Source organism: Abramis brama, assembly GCF_963993115.1.
Source record: "Abramis brama genome assembly, chromosome: 1".
In the NCBI taxonomy this organism is placed as follows: domain Eukaryota; kingdom Metazoa; phylum Chordata; class Actinopteri; order Cypriniformes; family Leuciscidae; genus Abramis; species Abramis brama.
This window is the reverse complement of record NC_139963.1, coordinates 56,949,806-56,972,276: the sequence shown is the minus strand read 5'-3', so window position 1 is coordinate 56,972,276 and position 22,471 is coordinate 56,949,806. Positions and strand designations below refer to the sequence as shown.

At 38.3% G+C, this 22,471-nt stretch overlaps 1 protein-coding gene across 1 annotated transcript in view; it reads right to left on the bottom strand.

Annotated features, from left to right (window-relative positions):
• LOC311074609 (interferon-induced very large GTPase 1-like) overlaps positions 1-22,471 on the bottom strand; it is a 47,086-nt gene that overhangs the window by 6,094 nt on the left and 18,521 nt on the right. Inside the window, exon 4 of the mRNA XM_084101325.1 lies at positions 15,325-15,395. Coding sequence (XP_083957451.1) covers positions 15,325-15,395 — 71 coding nt within the window. The remainder of the gene's footprint in view (positions 1-15,324; positions 15,396-22,471) is intronic.

Sequence of the window (22,471 nt, the reverse complement as noted above, 5' to 3'; positions counted from 1 at the left end):
AAGGGACATATTTGATCACTCACTTATTTGATGATTACAATCGACAGGTAGGTTCCTCTGATAGCTTCAAGAGGTGCTCTTAAGTGGAGCAGAATATCTTCTACCCATGATTCTGATCATCTTTCTTAATTTCCTCTGTTTATAAATAAACTGACTTTTCTGCATTTGCAACTGGATCCTGAGTCTGACACAGCTAAAATGCATAATAAAGAAATAAAGAAGATTTTGAGCCCAAACCATGGTACTTGGTGATTCATATAGGGCAAGTCAAAAGCTACCGTCATTTTGAGAGTCAAAAAACATATATAGGCAACACAAAATGAAAACCCGTGGCTCCTGACGATATATGGAGGTCTTATGAAGCGGTCAGTGCAAGGAACTTAACATTATTTTCACAAAATATAATACACAATTTTTTATGTAATCACACAATGACTTAACTTAAAATAACTTAAGTTACAATAATGAAACAACCTAATATTTGGTGCAGTTCAAACTGTATGTTATAGTAATAGTTTTATTATTAAATAAATAAAGAAAAATGTATTAATGTTGTTAAAACAAACTATGCATACGTATAGACTTTTATTTGAACAAACAGTGAACTATTATATATCTCTGTTTGTTTATTTAAAATAAAAATAAAAACAGCACAACATATTGCAAAAAACTTTTGTTCATTATTTCAACAAGAATGAGACTGATTAAATATATATAAAAATAAACAAACAAATCAGAATAGAATAGAACAAACTTTTAGAACAATAAAATAAAATAAATAGCCTATGTCTATTAGGCTATGGTAAAACTTTATAATAACTGCACGCTATTAATCATTAGTTAAGCATTAGTAAACAGTTAATTCATCATTTATAAAGCATTAATAAACATTAATAAGCAGTTTATAAATACAGCTATAAATGCTTTATTCTTGATTTATAAGCATATCTATAATGTGTTTAATAATTGTATTTTCATACTTTATTAATGATCAAATTATCATTTTTAAATGAAATATTGCATTATATACAAACCAGTTTTTTAGGTGTTGTCATTGATTCATAAGATCACTTAGAAAGTGTAAACAATGCTATACTTCTATATTAATAAAGTATGAAAATACAATTATTAAACATATTATAGATATGAATAAAGCATTTATAGCTGTATTTATAAACTGCTTATTAATGTCTATTAATGCTTTATAAATGATGAATTAACTGTTTACTAATGCTTAACTAATGATTAATAGCGTGCAGTTATTATAAAGTGTTACCGTAATTTCCTACTTCTTAATTCTGAAAAAAACAGAGTTTCTAATTAGTGGGCAAAAAAACCTCTGCACGTATTAACCCAGAATACTGTCTAACAATTGATGGCTGCTCCGTTAAGTCTTCATTGTCGGTTAGGAACGTGTGTGTGTGTGTGTGTGTGCTCTTTGATACCAATCTTTCATTTTTTATTTGAAAGCCACGTTTCTAGCATCTGTAAAACCGCATTCTTCCATCTTAAAAATATTATGCATAATTATGCATAATTATAACATATGCTTTCAATGAAAAATTAAAACTTCCCTTCTCTTTACCTCTGTATAGATAAAGCGTTGTCGGGATAGTTTCGGTTTGCATGGCTACGCGGAAGCGATAAAAATTCTGTATTATAAATTTAAAGGCCAGACAAGTAGTTTGTTGAGGGTTGGTTTGTAGGGAAGGCCTGCACACATATATTCAAACACACATACCTATAGACTGAACTCGTAATACGCATGTGCACGCCATCGGCATTCTCACTGGTTCGCGTTTTTGAAGTTTGCGCAGAAAGAACTTAAGAGTTTACTGTTAAAACGGTGTTGTGTTAGCGGCCCCTAAGTTAATAACTAATGATCGTTGCGACTAAAGTGAATCAATCAAAACTAACTTTGGCTGGACAGTGACTTTATTCTGGAGCTGCTGTAGAGCCAAAACAATCTCTGTTACTTTAAAGGGACACTCCACCCATTTGCATTAAGCTTTGCATTGTTAGAAACCCAGTCATACTATTGAATGGTTGTGCAACACTCTCTCATTTTCCCCTGAGATGGGAGAAATCCGTTATTTACCTCTTACACTTCCTCCTACAATGACGCAAAAATCGTCATTTTGCGTCATTGTAGGAGGAAGTGTAAGAGGGGGGGATTTCTGTTGAGACTACAAGCACTAGTTCCTCATCTTTCCCAGGGGGCGGGACCCGCTCACGCTACAGACCTATTACAGATCAGTGGGTGGGACTTTACTCTCTGAAACTGAAAGCAATATCCTCCATCTTGTGTGAAGCTAAGCTAACAGGCGCTGTGGAGACAGATGTAAAGTTATGACAATAGCGGAGGAGAGTGCTCAATATGATATAGAAGAAGAGGATTTCGGAAGTCTGATGCTTGAATCAGGTGTTTGTGGCTACCTTTACAAGCCGCATTATAGCGAAGAGCAGCCGAGGCAGAAGACCTGCATGCCGCGGACGAGGAGCCCGGACTGGCTCGAGTTAGGGCGGACTGGTGGCGCCGGTGATCTCACTATGCATCTCATAGACTGTAAAATGCAACTACGAACACAGAGATGTGTTGAGAACTATCCTAGTTTCGCACCGCATATGTTCTGACTGAACATCCAGGTACCATGCAATAATTCACCTTTTCGAAAGAAATACAAACGAGGAGTAATGAGTTCGCCAACTAACTAGACATTTTGTGTGAATGTGAAATGAATTTCAAGCTCTGGTGGTAGCTAGCCTTGTAGACGGAAGAGTGATTTCTCTTATAGGCAGATATGTGCTTTCTGGATTAGTGGGAGTGGCTTGCGGAGCTGTGCAATGTGGTGCATTGTGGGAGTTGTTGTCTTTCATACAAATGCGTCCTGAAGTTATTTTTTGTCTTTCCTCGGTCACGAAGGCACCAAATTCAAAATTTATTTTACATTTTGACTACATATATGATCCACTTTAAATAAAAAACAATGTTCAAATGGGTGGAATGCCCCTTTAATTTCCTATTATCAATGTAAAGCTGCTTTGAAACAATCTACATTATTAAAAGCGCTATATAAATGAAGATGACTTGACTTGAAGCTGCTATGATACAATCTGTATTGTAAAAAGCACTATATAAATAAAGGTGACTTGACTTGACAGTGTAAACGAGGCCTAAGTCTGCCAAGAAGCCCTGACGCCAGTGGTGTCAGGCTTCTGAGGGTACACCCCTCCATGGGCACTGTGCCTGCTGTTTGAAATACACCAGAGGCCAGTCTCAAGAGACTGGTATCCTTAGTAGATATTTTGACAGATTGGAAAAGTCTACCAAATATGTCTTGCTGGGTCCTGCAGGCAGGATCCTACCCACAGCGGTTGGCCCCGAGCAGGCTCTGGTTATGGAATTAAAAGTAAAAGCTCTTCTGCAAAAGGAGGCTATAGAACGGGTTCCTCTGCCTAGCAGGGAGTCCAATTTTTTATAACCAGTACTTCTTGGTCCCAAGAAAAGGATGGGGGTTTTCGTCTGATTTTAGATTGGCGCTGAAGGGAAGCTCAACAAAAAAAAATACTCTCAAACAAGTCGTGTCACAAATGAGGTCCAAGGACTGATTTGTCACGTTAGATCTAAAGGATCCATCCTTCCACAACACAGGAAGTTCCTGAGGTTCGCTTTTCGGGGCGAAGCATACCAATATCATGTTCTTCCTTTCATAGGCCAGCCACTGTAAAGCAGTTTCAAAAACGGTTAGGTCTGATGACAGCAGCAACCAACGTTATACCTTGCGGCCTGTTGTACATGAGGCTGTTGCAGTGGTGACTCAGGACCCAAAGGGGAAACCCACTCTGCATGATCGAAGTCACGCGTCGATGCCTTCATGCCTAAGTTATGTGGAAAGAACGTTGGTTCCCATCCTGGGAGCTCCTTGTCGTCGCATCACACTAACGACGGATACTTCCTTCACGGGTTGGGGGGCTATCATGACTGGTCGCCCAGCCGAAGGTCTGTGGCAGGACCATCATAAACTAGATTAGTGGATTAATTCAGCAGTAAAATTAACTATATTTTTATATAGATTCTTATAGAATAATTCTATAAAATCTAAACATTTAGTGAAAAAAAAAACAACATTATTTAGTGGGGAACAAATAAGAGACAATAAGTGTAGTACTAAATCTCGTAAAATGTTACACATTGCTCGTTGTATTGTTGTAAAATACATTCATGAAAAACAAGATAAAAAAATGATAAAATAATATATAATTTAGGCTATATATACACTATAAAATTAAGAATTGTTTTAAATGTATAGCACAGCTGTTTAATGAGGCAGGAACACATGACAGAGAGGACATAACAATAAAGGCTATAAATAATCTTTCATTGCACAAAAGTATTATGATATGAAAGGCTCCATTACAGTGCGGCACAAAGTGCTTATGCGCATCCCGAGCGCAGAATGATGCGCTTGAAGCAACATGGAGTCACAGTGTGCAGCGTGTCGAGTCCACATTGAAAAGTTCATAGCACAAAGGAAAGACATATCGATGCGTAGTGTATTATACAGTATCTATCTATGCAATAGTTTATTCAGCCTTTTATTTCAGTTACTGTGCGCGTGAAGCAGGGGCGATTCTAGGATTTTCGTTTTAGGGGGGCTCAGCCCCCAATGAGGGTATGATTTAAAAAAAAAAAAAAAAGTTAGTTTATGGTCTAATGCTCATTATTAACTAGTTTCATTAATTCATCCAGCAATATGCATATGGCACAGTTTTATAATCACTGAGGAACCAAATGTGAGGTATTTAGGGGGGTTCGGGGGCATGCTCCCCCGAGAAAATTTTGATTTCTCTGATCTACATATGTGCATTTTAAGATGTTTTGAAGGCCAAAGAAATTGGATAACAATAGCTTTAAAACCATGTGCGGGCAGCTGTTTATTTTCTCACCTCATCAGCATCACACTCTTTTTCTCTTTGTTTTTATCTTGCTCTGTCTCTTCCCCTCCTAAAGCTGCTTTGACTAATATAGGCTTTTCATTTTTGTCTGTCAGTGAAGAAAGTAAACATAGGGTCAACTGATTGATTCAAGTTGATTTATGAATCATTTTTTCAGACAAAGCTACCAGGAAAGCTAGGTAACTAAGTTTATTAAATTCATTCACAATATGTACACATTCATTATTGATCTAGGCCTAATACATGGCCGTAGACAGGGCTTTATAATCAAAGAGGTCATAAACTTGAGGCTGTTATGGGGTTAAACATTTTTATTTCTGATATGTGCATTTCAAGACGTTTGAAGGCCAAAAAAGGATAAGAAACAGATTTAAAACCTGCTCTCTCCTCATCTCCATCACTCTGTCTTTTTCTCTCAGTCTCCTGATCTTGCCCTGTCTCTTCCCTTCCTAAAAGCTGAACTTTTTTAATTTACTGAAGGCTATAAATTGTATTATATTAATTCTCAACATGTACACATGCATTATTAATCTTGTGCCTATGAAAACGGCTTTGTTAATGTTTCTTGTCCCCTCACAATGACATAATTACACGTTATATAGGCCTATTTTCAGCTCAAAATGGCGAAATTAGACAAAAGTTTATTAGTTTTCTAATTATTTTTGTCATTCGTTTAACATTTATGACCTAAAAAACTGTCAAATATAAAATGTTTAGTTTAGCTACTTACATCTTCTTAACTCGCACTTGACCGTAAACTGAAGCGTCAGTCGTGCTGCTAAAATTCGCGCACAGCAGTTTCTGCGAACACGCATTTGTGTAGCCTACACTTAATCACAAATGTTTAGGGGGGCTAGGCAGAAGTTTAAAAAGGGCCTAGTGACGCCTTGGTTCTCACTCTGCGTGTGTTTCGCGCTGGATGACGGCCGTGCTGAGCGGTGCAGGTACAGAGGAGAAGTAGAAGAAGAGAGGATGACACCATTTGCTAAGCGGGGATGTTTTCATTTTCATCCTTACACATACATTTTAAACCACAAACTACGGAGTATGTTTTGGACATTATTTAACATTGTCAAAGACGAATTTTTTTTTTTATAATAACATTTCTTACTCCAAGTTTTAGGGGTGCTGAGCTCCTTTTTAGGGGTGCTGAAGCACCCCTAAAAAGGGGCTAGCCTCGCCCATGGCGTGAAGAACAATTACAGGGCGTGCAGAATTATTAGGCACGTTGATTTTCTGATCATATTTTATTCCCAGGAATATTTTGCCAATTCCAAACCATATTAATCTTAATAACTACTATTAATTTTGTATTTAATCATTTATAAGTGATATATAATTGTTCATGAAGGCTGGAAATGAAAAATGCCTTATTTTCAGGTGTGCAGAATTATTAGGCAAGTTTTCTTTTACAGATAAAATAAGCCAAAAAAGAGATTTAACAAATAAGTTTTAATAAGTTTTGGGAGTTTATTTTTAGTCCATCTCCTACCCTGAAGTCCGTTTTGCAGAGATGGACTAAAAATGAAAAAAACTCCCAAAACTTATTAAAACTTATTCTGGAAGATGAATTCTTCAAATAGTGGTAGAAGAGGATGTGGTGCTGGTCCTTCAAGAGTCACTCTCAATCTGTCTGTCTATAAAGCCTATAAAAAAACAGTCTTGTATTTTACTATACTTCAGCTTGTGATTCTTATTAAGAGGGAGTCATTTTTTAGGATTCTTTACCTAACCCAAGTCTCTGAGATCCTGACACCTTGCACTTCTGGAGACTCCAGGTACCTGTAGGTTGCAGTTCTGGAAAATGGTGGCGCTGAAGACTAAAGGGTTCCTGATGGTCTCACACTTAATTCTTCACCTTAATTCTTCATTCTTTTGCAGTTAACACGTGTCTTTTCTTCTCCACCTGTTTTTGTCTGACCCGGCTGACTCAATGAGCATTTCACTGTCCAATGGTCATGCCTTAACTGCAATCTCTAGTATTACATTAGTATTGTATCCTTCTCATGGACATTTAATAATTTTTGACTTTTCAGTCTTTGTTAAATTCTCTTTTTTGGCTTATTTTATCTGTAATAGAAAACTTGCCTAATAATTCTGCACACCTGAAAATAAGACATTTTTCATTTCCAGCCTTCATGAACAATTATATATCACTTATAAATGATTAAATACAAAATTAATAGTAGTTATTAAGATTAATATGGTTTGGAATTGGCTAAATGTTCCTGGAAATAAAATATGATCAGAAAATCAACGTGCCTAATAATTCTGCACGCACTGTATAATGCTGTCTACTCCAGTGTTGTGAACAGACACCTGGTAGAAAGTAACATGATTAAGGTACAGCAATAAAGTCCAGCAAGATGAAGTAATTTTATGCAAAACCATAGACCTTTATCTACAGATCAAGTATAATGAATCATCTTGGACATCTTGGATCTTGGAGTTTCATCGTGTTGACTCTCGTGACCGAGCAAGATTCGCTGTTTGATCTTGAATGGAGAATGACTGACAGCCGCAGGTGAGGGAAAAGTTTACGTGAACTTGAATTTAATGACTTAAATATTAATTTCTATCTCACATTATACTATAGAATGGCTTCTGAACACTTATAATATAGTGCACGAAAACTTTATGTTGCTTTATAATGTTTGTGTGCCTTTTGCGGGGCTTAACAATAACACAGAATAGTATACGCACAATATCGGATTTGGATCGGCCTCTTCTAACCGATACCCGATCCGGCCAAGAAAGGCAGTATCGGAGCCGATTCCGATACTGGGTATTGGATCGGTGCATCCCTAGTGCAGACTTGGCCGAGGTCATGTCTGTACGAATTTCCCCCAATTGCTCTGCTACCAGGAGTTCTGGATGGTTCGCCAGGATGGGGTCAGTTTACTGTGTAGTAGCCCCGTTCTGGCCGGCCCGAGTATGGTTTGCGGACCTAGTGTCTCTCCTCGACGACTCTCCTCTGAAAATTCCGATCAGGAGGGACCTACTCTCTCAGGCGAGTGAGTCGATCCTTCAACCCTGCCCAGAACTATGGAAACTGTGGGCTTGGTATCGGAGGGGACCCAGCTCTTAAGTTCTGGTCTCTCAACCAAGGTTGTTGAGACCATTCTCCGCTCCAGAGTAGTATTGTCACGATACCAAAATTTTGACTTCGATACGATACCAGACCAAAATACCTCGATACCGATACTGAATCGATACCACAGCAAAAAAACTAAAACAGTAAAAGTAATTGAAAAATATGACAGAACTTAATCATTGTTTTATAAATTAATTTTAAAAAGCTAAAAACTCACATGACCAGTATGATCCTGCCCTGCTTTATGACCATTCCCTCCCCTTTATTAAAAAATAAAAATAAAAATAAAAATAATTACATGTCAGTGTGAACGTCTTTACCAAGATGTTTGCAACATTCACATTATTATCAATCATGCTAACATTTACAAACCTTTCACAACTCTGAACAGGTTGGGATGACCAAAATCTTATTTCATGATACGAGTCATATAATATTTTTTAAATGTAATTTTATAATTATAATATAGATATTTAATTTAATTGTATCTTTGTAATTAAAAATAAGCAAAAAAGCTAATTACAAACAATATGACAAATACTATAAGAGAATAATAAAATAAACAATGCTTAATTTCTTTTTTGAAAGCTATAGACCTTCTGTAGCTGAAACAATAAGGTCTTCACTCTATAAATTAACTATAGACTGATTCTTAATAAATAGATTACATTTATTCAGTCAAGCATTGGGTGACTGTCTATTTTCTTTTGTTGTTGGATTAACATTAATCACACAGTATATTACGCTGCCGGTCAGGCCCTTTAAGACCTGCACGTATCCAATACATTGGAACATATACGATTTCTTTTTACAAACGGTTTACGTTCACTAAAGACATACCCGACTGTGTTTACGTGAATAGCAGGGTATTGCGATACCTTCCTAGTACCGGTACATCGTGCAATACTACTCCAGAGCTCCATCCACATGGAAACTGTATGCCTTGAAGTAGAGACTTTTTACTTCCTGATGTAGAGAGCACCAGCCGGACCTGGTTAACTGCCCAATGGGTGCAGTGCTGGAGTTCCTGCAGGAGTGCTTCTCCACAGGATTATCCCCCTTCACACTGAAGGTGTACGTGGTGGCACTAGCTGCTTACCACGTCCCTTTGAGTGGAGTATCTTTGGGGAGACACCCACTTATAACTTGTTTACTTTGTGGCACTTAAAGGCTGAGGCCAGCAGTCCGCATGATGGTGCCGTCTGTTTGCTTTGGGGTACCCACAAACAGGTGTCCGCCGTCTAATCTGAGGATGAGCAAGTGGTGGTCGAGGCTTGCTTATGAGTCGGCCAGTCAGTCTTCACCTTTGGCTGTACGGGCCCACTCTGCTAGGTGGTTTGTGATGTGGCAGGGCACATACATTTGTGAGGCTTCACTAGCTGGACCTTGGCTCCAATCCAGGGGCACAGGTGCTTTCTCCTAGATGTGCGCATTGATTTCACACAGACGGACATTTGTTCTTATGGTGGCATGGGTATTAGCATTCCCACAGCGTTTCGACGCAGCTCGAGCTCCCTTGAAAGAGAAATTCTTGGTTACATATGTAACCCTAGTTCCCTGAAGAGGGAAAGAGACGCTGCGTCACCATACTCTTTTTTAGACTTTTCCCTCCACAGACGCACGTCGGTTAACCCCCTGAAGTCGGCTATCACGCCGGCGCGATAGGCTCATTTTTTTCCTTATAAGTGCAAAAAATAATCAAAACACTAATATAATTTTTTATCTTATATGCTTGTGTTATACATCAATCGATCCTGTTAAGTATGTATTTTTTTTGTGTATACTCATAATAAAAACAAAGTGTTGTGCTTTTTGCCAAATAAAGAAAAATAAACACGAAGCGAGTTCTGCCTTCTCTCTGTCAGTTAAGTCCATTCTGAAACGCGTCCGAAAATGAACCATAACTCAGTGAATACTCAGTCAAACGGGCATACAGACACACAGGCATGAAGCTTGAATTCTCTTCTTTTAAATGAAGTATTTTTTATAAAAAACAAATATTCTCAGTTTATGTAATCTGTAAGAAAAGAGCGAGATGTCAGTCGTTCTCATCTCAGCTAATTATTTTTAATGTGACCCCGCCCACGGAGAGCGCGCGCTATTCAAACGCAAATGACTGAGGCAATCCTGCAAACTGTGAACGCCCACATCAGCTCGAGAAAACACATCAAGCTTATTCAGATCATTGTACTTGTTTACACCGTCTCGCAGCGCTGTGAGGTATAATACTATAATGGAAAATGTACCTCAGAAGTGCTGGTATTTCGAGGAGCAACGGAGCTATGGAATACTGTAGTATGTTTTTTTTTTTCATTCTCAAGTGAATGGCGTTTCTGTGTGTGAATGAATGAACGGCAGAGATGCGCTGTTTACCACAACTGGCAAAAGACGGTTTAAATTTGAATTGCGTTTCTGTGTGTGAATGAATGTTTCGCTTTTAGCAAACTGTATTGCTATACTGATTAAAAATCGACTGAAATATGTTGAAATAAAATGTATTTGTATAAGCAACGTATTAAACTGCAAATTAACATTTATATTTCTTATAATAAAAACGAAAGGCCTATGTTACAGACATATGAAAGACAACATTTCGTTGACTAGTTTTGGATAGATTATACATTTTTACTGTAAAATATCTGCCACCTCAAATAAGCTTTTGTTTGCCAATTTTTGCTCATATGTTAAATATAGTATGTTTTGTCAAAAATAAAGTAATCAAATAATATGTTATAGTGTTTATTCCAATGTAGCCTAGGCTATATTCAAGTAATGAATCCTTAACTTTGAAATATGTATGATAAAATGTATACTTTAGTTTTTACAAAGAAAGATTACACTTGAATTGTTGTTGTAATTGTAACCTTTTTAATAAAAAAAATATATATATATTTACAAGGTAGATGTAAACAAACTATTAAAAGGTAAATATAAGCCTTTTCTTTAAATCATTTTTATTGTGTTTTATTAGTGACAAATTTGGGGAGAGGATAAATATTCCAAAACTGAAAATACAGTATGAGAATTTGCACAATTACTAGACATGTTTTCCTTGGATATTATAGGCCAATTTGCAAGCACAATTTGTGAAAAAAAAATAAAATAATTGAGATGCTTCCAACTGTTGCTCTTGCATTCTTTCTTGTGACACACCTGAATGAATGGCTCATTAAGTATGCGGGCCCCATTGTCTTCTCAGGTGCGAACCACTAAATATGCATGATGGTGTTGGATCGTTGACGCCCACTCCGCATATTGCCTTTCCAAACAGAAAGTGTTTTGCAAAATTTAAATCAATGTATTGTGTAATGTGAATGATTAGGCAGGGTGATTTTCACATCATTTTGAAGAAAAAACTCTAGGCAACGACAAAGTCAAAAGTCTTATTGCCACATATTTAGTATGTGTTTTGTGGCCTTATTTCAGAAACTTTAGTTTTTAGTTTTTTCAATAACCATGCATAAACATTATTCTCTCAAAAATACAAACATGTACATGCATGTTGCTCACATATTATGGTAGCCCTGTTTGTGCTAAATAGTGTAATTACACCTTTGCCATTAATATGTTTATAAGCAACTGAAAAAAGCACAAATGTCAGAACATCTCAAGGACCCCAAAAACACCTTAGACCCCAGAGGGTTAACTAAGAAATATACTTGCGCTCCCCGGGGCGGTTCAGCGCAAAGAGGAGGCGTGTTCCGGCGCAAATGTTCCCTCATGCTATTTTACAGGTTTAGAAAACAATTCCGCCATTGACCGAAAAAAACAGTTTAAAGTCAGTGGCGCGTTGCGCATGTTATTTATGCTATTTTAAGGGCGCATGCTTGGTCTTAATCAATGTAGCGTGTGCACAACGCGCATACACTTTGATTCTCTCATCTACACACAGACGCAGCAGTTTTCATTTTTGCAAATCATACATTATTACGATAGATAGATAGATAGATAGATAGATAGATAGATAGATAGATTATTATAAAAGCATACATCTAGCTTACTAGGGCTGGGCGATATATCGCACGATATTGTTAGGCGCATCTCATCAGTAAAGCCGGTTCCTTGATTAGTAGTAAATCGCCATCACCTGCTTTCAGATGGAGCGGCGTTAAATTAACACTCGGGCTGGAAGTGTATATGAGTCCACACGTGTAAAGTGTTAAAATATGCATGCATCATACATTGCGGTATGAATAAATTATGATCTGAATTGTCTATGTAATTTACTTTTCCCTAATTTAATATTCTGCTCGTCACCATTGTTGAGATGCATAGACTGAATCTTGACGTCTGTGTGTGCCTAAAAGTACAATTTAATTTTTTTTAAACAACTTTAAAGAAATCCTTTATATTATATCTAAAATTCTGGGCATGTATGCATAATCACAGTTATTCTGTAATCAACAATATAAATCTATGTCAGAAAGAAGGATCTTAATGAGCTCAGTGATCAAGCTCAAATGATGATTGTCATAATATAACCAACACCATCAGATCACTTTATTCTTTGTTCATCTGGCAGTTATAACTCAGATACAGCAGCCAAACAAAATCTAAAGTAAACATATTAAGGGTCAAGAGCCCAACTAAAGCAAACACTATTCTCCATAAAGGTAACTTACAATTTGTGATTTTCTCCTTCAGTGATTCTGCTTGTTAACATCAGGTGTCTTCAATAATGTTCAATCATCACTAAATTAATCACTTAATTATCTCATTAACTTCAACACTCTTGAGTGTGGACTCATATACACTCCCAGGTGTGTTAAATTAACACTGGAGTTTTTTCTGTGTACAAAGAGCCGTAGTTAACTGACAAGCTGAGCCATATCGCATTAAATATCGTTGGCGATACGTCCGCGATATTAATGCGATATGGCTCAGCTTGTCAGTTAACTACGGCTCTTTGTAGTAAATGCCGCTCCATCTGAAAGCAGGTGATGGCGATTTACTACTAATCAAGGAACCGGCTTTACTGATGAGATGCGCATAACAATATCGTGCGATATATCGCCCAGCCCTATAGCTTACACATTTACCCAAATGATCATACGCCTGTTTAACCGAAGTTAATTTGAGTTTGTTTCTCCATCCCCAACGTCCCTGAGGAGAACATCGGTCTCCTCGGCTGTGTGTGAACCGCTCCTGTCGTGCGCCTGGCAAATCCGCCGTTATAATAGGATTCCGCTTTAGAACAAGCGCGCCTGCTCTTAAAGGGAATGTGAGATGTCGCTCTGATTGGTTTATTTCACGTTACGCCCAAACCACACCTATGAATAATGAAGCTACTTCAGACCAACCCCTTTTAGATTTGCGCAAGAGTCATTTATCCCGCCGGTATAATAGCAACAGCGCCCAAGACCCGCCCACAAAGTTACTTGCGCTTTGCGCTTGACACTTGCGTTTCAGATCGGTAAAATAGGGCCCCTAATCTTACTTTACTACGGCAGAGAAACACCAGGAAAACATAGACCTGGCACAAATACAACAACTTCTCAAGTTTCTCTCCTCTGCGTGGCACGTGTGAAGAATAAAGATTTTTATTGGCAAGATAACTGGTGTCCGATCCCGTGAATCAAATAATGACGGGGGAAAAGGATTAATTCCAAGTCTACAGACTGCAGCATCTTTGATGAGTTGCTTCTTTGAAAAAGCGTCAGTGAACTGTGCTTGATTGACGAAACAGTCACTTGTGAAATGTCCAGAACAGATGGTCAAACTAAATTGCTGTAGTATTTCAGAATAAATGAACATTAGCCACTGGTCTCTTATATTAATGTTGTTTGGAAGCCTGTGCAATGATGTAGTTTTCTGACATCCATCGACTGAACAGCGTTTTCTTGACATGTTTCCGTGTTGTTTTTGCTAAGCAGTGGCATAGATGCGATGTTGTCTGGGTTATGGGAAAAAGGAGGGAGGGACAGTAAACAGTGCTCGGGGTGGTGACTGAAGGCAGTGACTGAGTAGTTCTGACGTCACATTTTTACGGAAGTCACAACGGCTTGTGAAAAGGCACAGCTACTTTTTGCAGGCTGTGTGCATTTGTCTATGGATTGACTGTTTTGAAACCTATATGGTAGTTACATAGCCCTTAGACCTCTGTTATCATAGCCTGACGTCGTCATACTCAGATTCTAGTCAGAATATGAGTCTGATACTGCTCCATTGGGCTGTGATTAGGGGGGGTGTTTCAACCGAACCAGGAAAGAAAATGCCTCTGCACTCAATTGGATAGACCTACAACCAATAAGAACAACGGAGTAAGTGACGTATGTTCTTCATTCATCTTTCCGATCGACAAATGCCTTGATCGCAGATCTCTGTTCCTCTTTTAAAATGAATGCATTGTCAATATCTTCTATAAGGTGGCAGAATCTATGGCAGAATCTATACATGATGTTTCATAAACAAAGTTCAGGAGGAGCACGTTCAAATAATCAATCCAATCAACTTGTCATCAAACAATTACCATGTCTACACTATCAGCATGAGAGGAAGCATATATTCACTCTGTCAACTCACCTAACATCCCTTGACAGTTTTCAGCATCCCTCCACTCACTCTTGGCTTGTTATTCCACAGCCTTTAATAAGGGGGGAGTACTTTGGGTTCGGGCCGAATACCGAGCCAGGAGCCCTCTCCTCGGACAGCACGCCAAATATGCATTTATTCTATCTGACTTATTTGTAAGTGTGAAATCTCAATTCTCCAGCTGCAGTCATCTTTGTTGTAAACAAATTCAACCCAAGCACTCGTTGGTGACGTGGATGATTACGTTCTGTTGATCATCTGTCCATCATCTTATGAAGCCTTGACATTTTGATTGGTCTGAACAGCTCTGGTTCGAGCATAGTTGCTCCACAACGGATCAAGTCCAGACCGAACTTCCCGACCTAAAAATATTGTGGGCGGGGCTAAGTTTGGCTGGCATCCAGGCTACTGTTATCATGAAAAAAGCCAGGAAGTTTCAGTTTTGACAATATGGGACCTTTAAGACCTGAATATATCGTCAGGAGTCACGGGTATTAATTTAGTTTTGCCTGTATGTGTTTTTAGATTCTCAAACTGATGATAGCCTTTGATTTGTATTATATAAATCACCAAGGATCCTGATTTCAGCTGAAAGTCATATGTCTGAAAGTCTTCTTAAATTTTGGATGAACTATCCCTTTAATTGCGCCATGATAGTTCATGATATATATATATATAGTGGTAATACAGGAAAAATGTACAGTTTTATACCCTCATATTTCACCATCACTTCATGCACTCACCCGAAGTTTTTCTCCAGTCTCTGATGTTGTAGTGTCCTCCATTCTTTCTGTATTGATTATGGGTTCATCATCTTAAAGGGAGCAGAAAGGGAACAGATGTAGATGAAAATGTATTTTTTCCCCCACACTTTATTTGTAAATATCACCACACATTACAAAGTTGCTGTAACAGTCTTCCAGCCTATTACTATTTCTCTTACAGGCTGCAATTTCATTCCTCACCATTAGGGGTCTAATGATGCTGGGTTTAGATAAAGTTACTTGACAAGTAGAGGAAGAAAGTATGGCTCCTGGAAAAGAAACTTCATCACAGTTTGCTAAGATTACATCAGGGTGGCATAGATGTTCAGTTTTGTTGGGTGCCAGAATATGAGGGAGGGAAAGGGAACAAAAGCAAGTGAAGTGTTACCGCAGGAACTAACAGTTCCAATTCCACTTGGAAAAGGAGAAGGAAAAGCAGTAATTAGGAAGAAATGTATTGGAATATGGCAGAAATGGTGGAAGTCACGAAAGGAAGAGGATATCATAAAATACAAAATCTGTCAGTATTACAATTTATAGGTGTAATGAGACATGGTTGGGGCACTACAAGTCCCATCAGCCCTAGTGCTATATAAGGAAGTAGTGAGATTAGTTCACTCTCTCGCTTCCTGTCTTTGACTGATTTGTGAATGAATGGATGTCGCGGCACATCTAAAACTTCAACTGATGATTTATCACTTCAGAAGAAGAGTAGCGGACGAGCAGTTATGTTAAATGCTGGCACAGCGTTATTGAGAGCTGAATATATGATACACACCGTTAAGGAGTGTTTTGGCCGGATTATTGCCTGACTGATTGTTGCCTGAGTGTCCGGCAAAATAAAGGATGTTAGAGGGATGCATGGTTACCGTTTACTTTAGATTTAATTTTCTTTGGTTTATTTATTTGTATGTTGGACCATAACTGCATAGGGAAAACCTAGGCCATAAAAGTATAGTAATGGTTTCATGGTGCTGACAGGTTTGTTCTACTTGCATTACCCACTGTTAATTAATTTGTTTTTCTTTCTTTTTGTAGATTTCTTTTTAAACCAACGATGGCTTCCGGGTTACCCTCACTGTGTGGATGGCTGTGGTGAGGTGGCTGGGATCGTGTGGTGGTTTGGTCACTTTATTTGTGTTTCTTTCTTTTTTGTAGGTTTGCAGTGTGATTGCTGTGAGCCTTGTTGTGGTGAGAGCATTTTGAATGCCACTCTGTCTTCACGATATAGGTAACCCGTGGCTATCTGTGGGTTGTTTTGTTTATTTTCATTTATTCGTTTTTCTTTGTGGGTATTTGCAATGTTGAATTATTTGAATAAAAAATGTGACTGTTGATTGAAGCTGCACTACCGCCTTGCGCCTGATTATTTACCCTATTTGGGTCATCATGTTACATAGGGAAAGGACCAGACGGGAGGAAATTACAAAGACAAGACTGAGAGTGGATCACACATGACTGAATGGCCCCTTGTTTTTAATGGGAAAAAGGAATAGTGGATATTATATAAGGTGAAAAGACGGGTGTTTCAAGATGGGGTTCAGGAAGCGAAATGTGACAACATGCCCCATAGGTGGGGCTCACTGTAACATGACTATATGACTATATCTGATCTAATCAAAAAAATATACAAGACAAACTAAAACATTTTCTCAATAAAATACAATTATTAACTTTTTCATATAAAATAATGGCAATTTCTAATAATTAAAAATAAAATATTTTTTTGAGTTTGAGAACGAACACACAGGAAAACACAGCTATACAACATAGTTCAAAACATAATAATAATAATAATAATAAAAATTCTGAACACTGACAACCTTTTTCTAATGTTTTCTCAATAGAATTCATTAAAGTGTAGAAGAGAATATCATATTTCTAATGGGGGCTCATTGTAATGCAGTGTGACAACATGCCCCACCTGCACAACTGGGATTTAAACCCTACTAGTGTCTTCTGCTAGTTAGCGAAACGTTAAAGAACCATATCAACTAGTAAATAACATATTGGAGATTAAAATATCAGATTTGTCTAATTTAAAATAAACACCAAAAATAGAGATGAAAAATTAAAAGAAGAAATTTACTTTTGCTATGGTTAAATAAATGTTCAGTAATGCCTTCAAAAGATTTCAGAATTTTGGCGCAATTTTTTTCTCTATATAGTGTTGATATGGCCACTAGAAAATACGCTAAGTTTCGTTTTGTGTGGAAGTATCATAATGGCGGGAGTGGAATCTAAAGGGGATAATGTGAACAGAAGGAGAGGAGATAAAAATCACCAGAACTGAATTATTTAAATTTCTTAAAGACACAAGGTTGATGAGTAGAATATATAAACTCGTCATGTCATGATTTTACACACTCCTTTACAGTAGGTGGCGGTATGCACCTAAAAGTGGTTTGCAATCCACCATTAATCAAGAGAAGAAGAAGAAGAAGAAGAAGAAGAAGAAGAAGAGCGTATAGTGCTGAGGGTGCTTCTCAATATCATAGACAGTATATAAACTGGACACAGTGACCCCATAGGTTTCAACGGAGAAAAGTGAAGTCAATTAGAAGCTCTCACTTCCTGATGGCTGAGCGTACTGCGCAGACTCAAACTGAGCTTGACGACGTAGATGTGACGTGAGCAACCTGTCTGTCTTCTAGTAGCTGTGCCAAGAGAAATCTGAATCATTCCCTTCCAAAACTTGCAGAGACGGAGAGTGTGAGTTGGAGCAGGTGTCCATGAGCTAGGAGCAGGAGCAACTTTTGCTAAGTATTCTGATTAATTATTTTGTCATTTTGCCTCCACGTCCCCCCCGGTTACCCGCAAGCTTCTCCTCCTGTCTATACGGTAATTTCTCTACTGTGCGACAGAGAGTCGTGTGGTTATGACGCAATCGTTAGCCTATTTTTACAAAAACTGCATCTACGGGGCCATAACGTAAGATACAAGGTAATGGAGCCTTTTATACATTTTCGTGTTTCTTTAGAAATAAATAATGGACAAATGGAGTCTTTAAACGCCTCAGATGTAAAGTTATTCGCTGTCAAAGTGACGCCAAAATGAATGGGAGTCAATGGAATGCTAACAGCAGGTGATGGTCCGCTAATCAATGGCGGCGCCCAGGGAAGCTTCAATATTTTATGAAACCCTGCCCCCCTGCTCAATATCCCCCTCTTCTCCTCTGTCCTCCGTCCTCCATCCTATGACCCGGAAACCGATCGAACTCAGCCATCTTGAAGGACATCTCAGTTCTCTAATTGCACCAAGAGGAGTGAGGAGCTTCCTGAGGAGTTATAAGCGAGGATGCACAGCTGTTTCCTTTGCGGTAGAGTTTTATCGACTAAATGTGACGCACATATAAAATCTCCTCCCTCTTCACATGGGTCACAATAATTTTAATTTATAATTTACCTTTGCAGTTTAACCACAGATCTCACATATTTCAAATATTTCAACAGGGTATCTTGCTCTATTATTATTTATTATGAATTTCTTAAATAAACAAACTTCAACAACATAAGGTCAGATCCTTTGAGCGCTGCTGATGACGCAGTGAAGTGACGCTCGAGTGATCAAGTATTCCAATGTGTAAAAAAGCTTTCATTCGATTCCTCCGTCCTCATTTTCTTTCCTTGCAGCCTTCCCTCGCATCCTACAGGGGGTGGAGCTGAGACGCGAGGAAATGAAGCGAGGAAAGGAAACAAGGATGCACAAATAAGAATTGAGAAGCACCCTCAGTCTCAATACGCCTACTTATACTATGCTCTAAAAGTATGTACTCTTTTTGTGAAGAAAAGGTGCATACTTTTGAGTGTGCGGCAGAAGAGTACACAAGCTTTGGGACATACCATCACGTCATACAATTGCATCTTTAATGGTGGCTCTCTGTCGCTTAGTTACACTCATCCTGTCATGCAAACTGACCTGTCAATCATCTTGTCAAAGATAAAATCCTCCACATTTAATTTAATTTGATTTCCAACCGTATCAGAGAGAAATGCAGAAGCACATTGATCTGCAGTCTTTCATTCCGAGACTCTCCTCATAATAATTCATAATGATGCATTTAAAAGTTAATGGCCAAACAGGCCATTTTTCTATCAGGTTAAACTTTGATTAAAGGGGTCATATAATGGTACATACACTTTTACAAGTTGATTGTACTGAAATGTGTGTTGGCAGTGCCTGTACACAACCATCATATAATGATAAAAATCCATCCAGTGTTTTTTTTTTTTTTATCTTATGTTTTCCCCCATCTCAAATCAAGCTGACGCCCCTCCCACGATTGTTGATTGACAGCAGCGTTTCAACACAGACCCGCCCACGCTCGTAAGCGAGCTGTCAGTCATAGTCCGTGCGGACCGGCGCGTTCATTGCTGATACGCTGGAGCACTGAGTAGAATGGCGTCTAAGCGATTGTGGTGTTCTGTTCTTGGGTGTAATAACGAACACACTCAGTCATTTTGATGTTCCTAAATCCGAACCGCTGAAGACGCAGTGGCTGAGTTTTGTTTTCGAAGGGAATATTCCCCACGATCAACATCAATTCTTTCATGTTTACGCGAATCATTTCACACACCAGACTGCTTTACAAACAAGGGTCAGTATAACGCTGGTTTTGCTAAGAAGCTGCTCCTGAAAAAAGGATAGGTACCAACTATTCGTGTTCCTGCTGCACCTCCAGTAGAAGAAGTGAGTGTAACGTTTTATTAACCTTTATATTAATATTTATAGTAATCTTTGCAAATCGCTAGCACACTTCACGATGAATGCGGCTAAGGTTTACACTCAGGGTACATTACGGCATGTTTTCTATGTACGACGTTCTCAATATAATTCATAATCCCACGTTTATAATGAACAACGCGAGTCTGTCCTAAATCATAAGAATCTGAATTTTCATACTCACAATCCATGGGGTCAGAAGACTTCTCTGTGGTCTGTTCAGCTCACTTTTGTAGAAATCAAAGACTTTTGGTAGGCACGTTTCTTCGTTTCAATTAAATATAGTTTTATTATTTACGGTTTAACTAGATTACATATAAAGTACTTATATATAAAAGCCACGACAAAACAAGATCAAAAGTACATAGTTTACAAGCGTTGTCTGTCAGAGGCTTCAATGGCATCAAACACCAGATAGGCCATTTCTAAGAATCAGCGTCTCCTTCATCTTCTCCTTTCAGCCTTTTATAGACCATCTGAATTCTTGAGCTCGTCATCTTTGGAAATCCCCTCATAATTCATTAGTCTTTATCCAATCCGAAGTCTTGAATGTCATAAGTTCTGGGCATTCCTTTCGGACCTGCCTTTGGCCTTTGGACTTTTTCTTCTTTTGTTGTTTCTTCTTTGTTGGGCTGGCGTGTCACTGAGATGTTCTCAGAAAGAGGGAAGAATAAAATAAATTAACTCACGTCCTCAAACATCAAACTAGAAAGTATTTTAACATGCAGAATATATCCAAATATTGCATTTATTATTATTATTATTATTATTATCATCATTATTCATTTTTTATCATTAGAAACATTAGATTACTTGATTAAATTGAAATCCAATACTTACATTTAAAAGTGTTAACTGGCAATCGTCTCTGGAGTGCAATTAACCAATTGTGGGGTAGGCAAGGCTGCAAAGGATCCTTCTGATGTATTCTGCATTCACAGGAAAAGAAGGACGCATTTGCTGGCCGCATATTGAAGGACCTTCAAATTGGGAAAGCCTTCATTGTGCCGCGATGACGCAATCGGCTATACTTTCTCCTTTTAACACGAGTCGCTGCATCCTTCGAAACATGCAGCCCCTAAATTGGGACACAGCTTATGGTTACCTCGCATGCCAACATGCATTGCTGGCTGTGTTTTGAAAATGTCCTTGTTGGGAAACGTTTGGTTTCATGCTCAAATAAGGACTTTCATTGATCTCTACATGCTTAATGCATGTCAGCGTTGTGGATCTGGTTGGGATTATCATGGAGGACAGATAAATGAGGATAAAAAATGACCACGTACAGGAAAATGGCCGCAGCCACCAGCAGGAAATAGTGCAGCCCGCTGTGGCACTCACAAAAAACTGAAACTTCATTGCTGCTGATTGATAGAAAACTCAGGAAGGCGCAAAGCTAACGTTGAGAAGTCAACAGACTTCAGACGCAAGTCGCTGCAGAGCGCAGTTACACCAACACCACGAGAGGCTTATTCCCAGAAAGAACGAAAGGCTCGTAGAATACTGTCAACCAGTAGCGCTGAACATACACAGTAAAGCGAAAAGCAAATATGCAAGCATCTGCTTCCGTATTTATACCCGCACGGCGGGGGCAGAGCTTGTGATGCAAAGTCTGCATGCCAATTCAATAGAGGCTCCAAGTTCTAACAAACATGTCAAGTGCATTTTCCTTCCCCATTAATGTTAGCTAAATATTGTGATAAATATCAATATCATGTGATATGGATTTTTTAAAAATAAAAATATTATCATATTTTTGGCCATATTGCCCAGCCATTTGGCCATTTGATGGAGTAATTTGCATTTTACCTAAACATGCTTGGCACACAAAGATGAAGAATGCACCCTATGTAAAATGATCTCCCATAATTCATCCAGAATATAATCATGGAACAGGGAACAGGTGTAAAACTCAATCGGAGGGAAAATGAAACCAGAACAGAACAAGACCGTTACATCTTCCTCCCATTGAGTTTAGTATTTCAACTCAAATGAATGTTTCCATTAATTTATTTATTCAATATAAAAAGTAATTTTATATTATTGTGTGAGTTGTGATGACAACACCATTTTACCATCTAGACTTGTTGATACAGGGGTACTGGTTCCCTCTTAGAACCACCCCTGACTGTAATGTCCCCATATCTCCACCAGTTGTCAGTACTTTTCTAATGGCACAGCAGATAGAACGCTACACTATGTTTCCTGTTGCACCCTATCAAGCCACTCACATACAGCTCAATCTAATCACACACTACAGAGCTCAAGTTCATTGCCATTAATGTTTGAGAGTCAGTTAGGGGGGATAATGACTAGGGCTGTAATCTCCCAGTCGATTAGTCGATTATTTGGTCGATACGTCGCTACTAGAAGGTTTGCTGAATATTATTACTTGATCTGGTTT